This window comes from Mus caroli, chromosome 14, assembly GCF_900094665.2.
Source record: "Mus caroli chromosome 14, CAROLI_EIJ_v1.1, whole genome shotgun sequence".
In the NCBI taxonomy this organism is placed as follows: Eukaryota; Metazoa; Chordata; class Mammalia; order Rodentia; family Muridae; genus Mus; species Mus caroli.
This window is the reverse complement of record NC_034583.1, coordinates 7,175,135-7,182,420: the sequence shown is the minus strand read 5'-3', so window position 1 is coordinate 7,182,420 and position 7,286 is coordinate 7,175,135. Positions and strand designations below refer to the sequence as shown.

General features: G+C 39.3%; 1 protein-coding gene across 1 annotated transcript; it reads left to right on the top strand.

The window, feature by feature from the left end:
- The first annotated feature begins 240 nt into the window (after positions 1 to 240).
- On the top strand, positions 241 to 1,252 carry LOC110309735 (olfactory receptor 2T6-like). Its single transcript, XM_021182467.1, has one exon. It carries the CDS (start codon positions 272 to 274, stop codon positions 1,220 to 1,222), a length of 951 nt encoding a protein of 316 aa, XP_021038126.1. The 5' UTR covers positions 241 to 271; the 3' UTR covers positions 1,223 to 1,252.
- The last annotated feature ends 6,034 nt before the right edge of the window (positions 1,253 to 7,286 follow it).

Here is a 7,286-nt window from a genome sequence, read left to right as displayed (position 1 = left end):
GGGCCCAAATACTACACAATAATAATCAATTTTTTTGCATTAAGAACTGTTTATTCAAATATCCACTCAATTTCATACCAGGAACCCTGATTTTCAGATTACTCTTCAACAAAAAGCTATAACCAAAAGAGAGGCTATAATTGACTTCCCAGAAAGCACTTGACAACAGACAAAGGAGTCTCATTCATACATTTGTAATGATTCCTCTTACCTTTGTAATTTCCAATAACGTCTCCTTCTCTCTTTATACTTCCAGCTCAGGTATAAACCTATGGATGGAAACAAAACCTTTCCCAGTGACTTCACCTTTGTGGGACTCTTTACTCACAACAAAGCCTCAGGCTTCCTGTTCAGTGTCATTTGTGCCACGTTCTTCATGGCCATAATGGCAAATGGGGTTATGATCTTTCTCATTCACATAGACCCTCACCTCCACACCCCCATGTACTTCCTCCTCAGCCACCTCTCCTTCATTGACATGATGTATATCTCCACTATTGTGCCTAAGATTTTGGTTGATTACATTGTAGGTAAAGGGATCATCTCTTTTGCTGCCTGTACAGCCCAGTACTTTCTCTACATGGGCTTTGTAGGGGCCGAGTTCTTCCTGCTGGGACTTATGGCCTATGACCGCTACGTGGCCATCTGTAATCCGCTCCGTTATCCTGTCCTCATGAGTCGGAGGGTCTGCTGGTTTATTTTGGCCAGCTCTTGGTTCGGCGGGGCTTTGGACAGTTTCCTTCTCACTCCCATCACCATGAGTCTCCCATTCTGTGCATCCCACAAGATCAATCACTTTTTCTGCGAGGCTCCCACAATGCTGAGGCTGGCCTGTGGTGACAAAGCCATATATGAAATGGTGATGTACATCTGCTGTGTTGTAATGCTGTTGGTCCCCTTCTCTGTGGTGATCACATCTTATGCCCAGATACTGATCACAGTACATCACATAAAGTCTGAAGAAGGGAGGAAGAAGGCTTTTGCCACCTGCTCATCACATGTGATTGTGGTGACATTATTTTATGGGGCTGCTCTGTACACCTATATGCTTCCCCAAGCCTATCACACCCCACTCAAAGATAAAATCTTCTCAGCCTTTTATACCATCCTCACCCCCTTGCTCAACCCTGTTATTTATAGTCTGAGGAACAGAGATGTGGCAGGGGCTTTGAAGAGGGTGATAGCAAGACACAGAGGAGCCTGCAGTGTGGAAAGAAAATAATTACAAGAAGCCTAACACACTTCTACCTGTCTGGGATACATCATGGATAATGTAGATGGATAATGCTGCAGCAATTTCAAAAGCCAGTTACATGAAAAGATGCACCAGAAACCTTTCCAGCGAAGATAAGAAGGCGTGACATTTTGTGTATAAATGGTGCTAGCTTCTCATCCATCAGTATACCACTGGTTTTCTCCTTCTTTATTTCCATTGGCTGTAACTTGCTCTTGGGAATTCTTGTATTGCCATTCACATACATGGAGGTCCCAAAGTGTTACATATCATCTATCAGCGAACTCATAAGAACCTGTGAAAGGATTATGGATGGCAACATTCAAATGACAACAATATGTTATAAAGTGCCACAGGGAATACCTACAGACACTCAACAATGTAATTTATAATATTCAGACATCATGTTCCAGAGTAACAATTAAAAAGATTCTGCCTTATCTAGAGTTGAAGGTGGAAAAATGGACCCCCATGTATATGGTAATTTAAAGGCCAACTTACTGCAGAGCAGGATTCTATTGGATTTCTTACTCATTATATCGGGGTATGTAGCAACAGATATTTGAGAAGACATGGTTAATACAAGAGCAGTTCTACAATTATGTCCAAGGGTCTTTTCTAAATCATTGTGATTCTTGGACTCTCAGTGTAGATGTTAGTAATAAGAGAAATAATGCCATCTTCTTTCCACTTCCAGAGAACTGTTGGATAAAACATTTTTCCTCCATAGAACTATCTTTTTCATTGGATTTAACATAAAATGCGAAAATTTGTAACTCATCTTTATATTTGTAAGTTACAATTAGAAAATACTTTCTGGAGACAAACTAATATCATTTCTGTTTTAGGGCTAGGAAAAATATTCAGAGTGGACGCAGTCATAAAATCCATCTTCCCAACCTCTTGTACCAACTCTGTGTGGTATAGTGTTGGGCTTTGACTCCTACCTGTTGGATAAAGTTCAAGTTGTGTCCAATGATGCCCATCTTCTCTGACAATAGTGGGAGAACTGGACAGATAGAGACTGCCTATTGTATTGAAAATGCTGCTGGGAATTAGATACAAACTAAATAGTCAAAATAAACTGTCTTCTCTGAGGTTTATGCTGGCCTGACTGCCTGATTTGGGAGGCAGATCTGACCCTATTTGACTGAGTAGAGGTAACCGCCTTCCAAAAGAGAAGCGGCCTTGGGGAGACTCCATATGAAGAATTGTATGAACTTTAAACATGAGACTAGCTCAGAGCATACCACAGATGGGACTGTAAAGTTTGCCAGCCATTGTGGAAGTCAGTATGGAGATTGCTGAAAGAAAGAAAGAAAGAAAGAAAGAAAGAAAGAAAGAAAGAAAGAAAGAAAGAGGGAAGGAAGAAAGAGAAACAAGAGATGTACCATATTACCCATATATATCCTATTGGTTAATTACCTCCATTATAATGTCATACTTACATATTAGTTTATCACAGTACTGTTCATAGTAGTTAAGCTATGGAGCCAACCAGCATCCACAACAGAGGAATGAATAAAAACAGCATGGCCGATACATGCAATGGGATTTTTTTGTAATCCATTAAGGAAAATGAAGCTACATTGTTTTAGGGAGAAGTGATGCAGTATGACGTAACCATACTAAGTAAAGTAAGCCAGTCATAGAAATACAAATATATGAGTTTCTTATTTGTAGTTTTTAGGTTAGAGGTGCACAAAATCATATGTATACACTCACATATACACACATATGTAAAAATTGACACTGCAATGTGATGTCCAATCTAGGAAATAAGGTAAGAATCCTAATAAATAAGAAAGGCTGGAGGGCACTAATGCATGGTACCTGTGTATCAATCCTGGTGTATATTTGGATTAGGTAGGTTTCCTTACAGAACAGAACCAGTGGAGTGCGTGTGCGTGTGCGTGTGCGTGTGTGTGTGTGTGTGTGTGTGTGTGTGTGTATGTGTAATCATATAAAGTTCATTAATTGATTTTAATTTTGGGGGCTCATAGTCCCAAATAACTGTAAACAAAAATTATTTTAAAAATAGATAACTCAGGCTAGTTTTCATTTCATATCTGGCCTCTTGCCCTAGGGCCACATCTGTTGGGAGCTAGTTCAAAGACATCTCAAGGAACCACTTCTGGTAAAAGATGCTAAAGCAAAAACGAGGAACTACAGGATTGCCCATCTTGACAGCTGCATCTGCCATTCAACTGTTTATAAGGACTATTACAGGAACTAGCTGGACTTCCACCAGTGCAAGAAGGCAATGACCATAAAAAAAAAAAAAAAAAATGCTGCTTTGAGGAATGAGAGCACTATATCCAGACCCTGTTTTATAACACCAGAAGAAAACCAGTGTACAGAGAGCCAGTCCAGACTGGCACAGGTGATGTGCATTCTTCCCAGGGTTGTCTCAAGTGGAGACTGGTGTCTGCATGAAAAGCTAAGTCAGTTTTTCTAGAAGTCATGTAGTGTAATATGATATTTTATCCAATAAGTCATGGGAAGCCATGTTCAAAGAATTGTGAAAGTTTAGGGAGTAGGGTGAACCTGAACATGTCAAAAGTTGGTTCACAAAACTAAGCTTCAGCTTATGAATATTTAGCTCAGGACTGTGTAGCCAGTGCTTATTGAACAGGAAAAGTAATTAGAAAAAAAATAGAATAACTTTTAGCTTCTGACATGCAAGATATATTAGTGTTATATTGTGTAGTCTATGTTCCAAATTAGCTTCAGTCCTGTTCCTAATTCACTGTCTTTGTACAGAGGGGGAAAAGGAGGTCTATTTGGAGGGAGTAAAACATTCCACCCCAAATGTTTCTTGTCAGATTTCAAGTTTTTTCAGATGCTCCATGTCTCTGAGGATAGGAATGGCTCTAAACAGCTGTATCTTCATAAGAAGAAATTTGCATGCATCTGCATTAGAAAGGCAAAGAAAGAGGCCTCTTAAGTGATATTACCACCTCCACTCCTGCATAGCAAGGAGCCCATACAAACATTTCCAAAAGGAGGTTACCTGGACATCTATCTGCATAGTGATAACAACTCTTAATGTACACGTTCTCCACACACCTCCATAGCACACCGTCTTTATTCTGGAAACTTAAGAAATCCCTTTGCTCAAACCTACACAAAGTTAAGTGACTGCTTTGTCTCTCATTGGGTTTCTCAGTTCCAGGTCATAGTCTTGTAATTATGCATACATTTTTTCTTTTTTCTTTTCTTTTTTTATTAGATATTTTCTTTATTTACATTTTTTAGGCAGCACCCCATATTCAATATCTCTGTGATCGCTGGAGTTTACTTGTATTACAGTTTAAGTAAAGGGCTGGTGTTATAGCCCAGTGGTACAGCACTTTTCTGGCACACACATGTATTTGTTCCATATCCAGTGCTCTAAGACAGTAGATTAAAAACTAGAAGAACATACTGCTTAAGATGCTGTAGCCCTGTACTAACTTGTATTAATTGTGTTTTGTCCTATCTTTTTTTATATTTTAAAATGGAATTGATTTATCTATTTAAAAACTTTACTTCTATGTGTGTGTATGCTATCTATAGACATGACTGTGTGTCTCAATTATCTCTGCTGAAAGTCAAATGGCCATTACTATTCTGCTCTAATAAGGCCCTGTTAAAAAGCTAGGAGCAGCTACCAGATGGAGGTCTAAGTACCTGGGAAGAATTAAGAGGCTTTTCTTTAAATACTACTCCTTGAAGTGACTGGAATAATTACACTTCTATTCAAAGTGTCCCTAAGTAGAAGGGATGTGTGTAAAAGACAGGGTCAAAAAAAGTGACCCTATTCTTATGGAGAAATTCTAGTTTGCCAAATTAAAAATATGTCATTTTTCTCTTTAAATGAATTCATGTTTATTTTCAAAGACTAAAAATAAAAATTTAAAAGAACACTAAAGTCCTCCATTTCCAAAATGAATTCAGCACAGGCAATTTGGCCTGTTTTAAGGAGTCAGACTGCCACGAACCAGGCCTAATCGGGCCCCCTCAATCCGTGAGAATCAAGGGTTCAGACAGATGGGCATAGAGTTGGCAGGAATTGACAGACTCAGACACGAGAGTGTGCTGGATCTGAATGTAATTTGTCAAATCGAGCATCAAGCTTTTTATACAGAAGAAAATAGGGAAGTTAGGTGACACACCAGCAAGGTACAATGAGGTTACTGGATTCTTAAACAAAACAGAGGAATGCAAACACGAAAGGACTGGCAGGAACCAACTGGGATAAAATTCAATGTTAACAACTGGGATCAAAAACAATTCCACCTAAGGTCCATTTAATCTTAGAAGCCAGGGGCAAGGGCTTCGTGCCCTTGCCATAGCTCCTATTCTAGGCTATTGTATAGTCCACCTCCCCCCTAGGCCATTGTAAATACTTATATATGGGTGTAACTCAGCTATCTATAGTTCTAAGTATATACTCTGGTTTCTCCTTAGATCACAAACTTCCTTCTTCCTAGAGAATGGTAAATTCCTGTGTAGGGCAGTGACTTAGCTATCCATGCCCAGGGTCAGACCAAGGACTGCCTAGACTTTAACTTAGCTATGTGTCAAATAGAGGCACTTATAATAAAGCAATATTAAGGGAAAGCACACAAATCTGTTTACCAACTAAAGCAAGGACATCGGAGCATTCATTATACAGGATGCCACAATTCCAGGAGACTAAGTTTCTGTGAACTTTTTGCCTCAGGACAGCACCCAGGTTTTTGGGGCCTGTCACACTTGTCACTACTGGAGTGGATGTAGCAGTTCCCCCTGTTTTTATTTTTTAGACAAAGTTCCATAATGTCCAGCCTAATGGTAGCTACATATCTCAGAAGAACTCTAAAGATTAGTGAAAACACAATTACTAATAAGATAATGTCAATAATAATAGCAAGCAAGATTATATAGTGAACCCAATCCAAGGGATTTAATGCACTTAGGATATTCTTTAAATCTCTTGCCAATTCACCAATGTTCCAAGTATCCAAATGGCTTCTGCTAATATCTAAAAATTCTGTTAACCTAGCCTTAATATTTGCTATATCCTGTCTCAATCTATTGCTAAACCTACCTTTTTTTTAAGCATTAACCTTTGCCTCCAGTTTATAACAAAATGAGAGGTATGTAGTTGCCGAACTAAAGCTGTGGTAGATACTGCAAAAAAAGTTAAAATTGCAATTAAAGCAGTAATAAACTAAGGATCATTTCCTAACTCTAAAGGCAGAAAAACATAAGCAGGTCTTTTTAACAACATCATAACAGCAGATTCCTTATCTAAGTTAGGATCCACACAATTAGTTAATTGGCAAGAATTACAATTAATATGAAAAGACTTGCCAAGATTGGTGATCTTGTAAGACCCAGACCCCCTTTCAGGGACCCCCACTCTAGTCTCGGGAGAGAGACCGCACCCAAAGAAACACGAGAATCCTTCTTGCTGCAAACACACGAGGCAGTTTAATGGCGGAGCTCCAGGTCCAAACGTATCTCATGCAGGAGAAGTGGATTCGACCCCGAGGCTCGAAAGCTAGAGGTTTTTATGGGGTAAAGGGCTTAGGGGTGTGGAATTCAGCATAGTGGCACACTATTGGCTTATTCAAACATCAGCAGAAAGATTACATGTCAGCAAAAGAATACGTGCAGGTCAGGGTGTCAGGATTCTGTGAGTTGGATGTTTATCAATGCTAGCAGAGTATCTGGTTAATTTATGACTTTAAACTGTGTCAAAGGGCAATGGGTAGAGGGAGGTGCCGGGCCAGATGGTTGTTGACTCAATTCAGATAGCCCTGTATGTCCTCACATTCCTCTTTATCTTTATGGTCAAGCTGTTCCCAGGAATGCTTTAAGGATGGGGCATGCCCAGGTTTGTTCTTCTTTGTTCTCAGCCCCAGGTAGCCTCTAGGCTCACAAACAACCATCAATTTCTGAGTACTTTATATGACTTACAGGTTTTGAAATTTCATCTTTCTTTCAATCTTAACTCTATCAAAATTACCCAACAATATAGCATACGTGTAAGGCACACAAGCTTTCACAGCTATAGGGGAGT

What these genes read in the sequence shown, in the direction of transcription:
- LOC110309735 (XM_021182467.1), top strand. Translation starts at nt 272, where the DNA reads ATGGATGGAAACAAAACCTTTCCCAGTGACTTCACCTTTGTGGGACTC.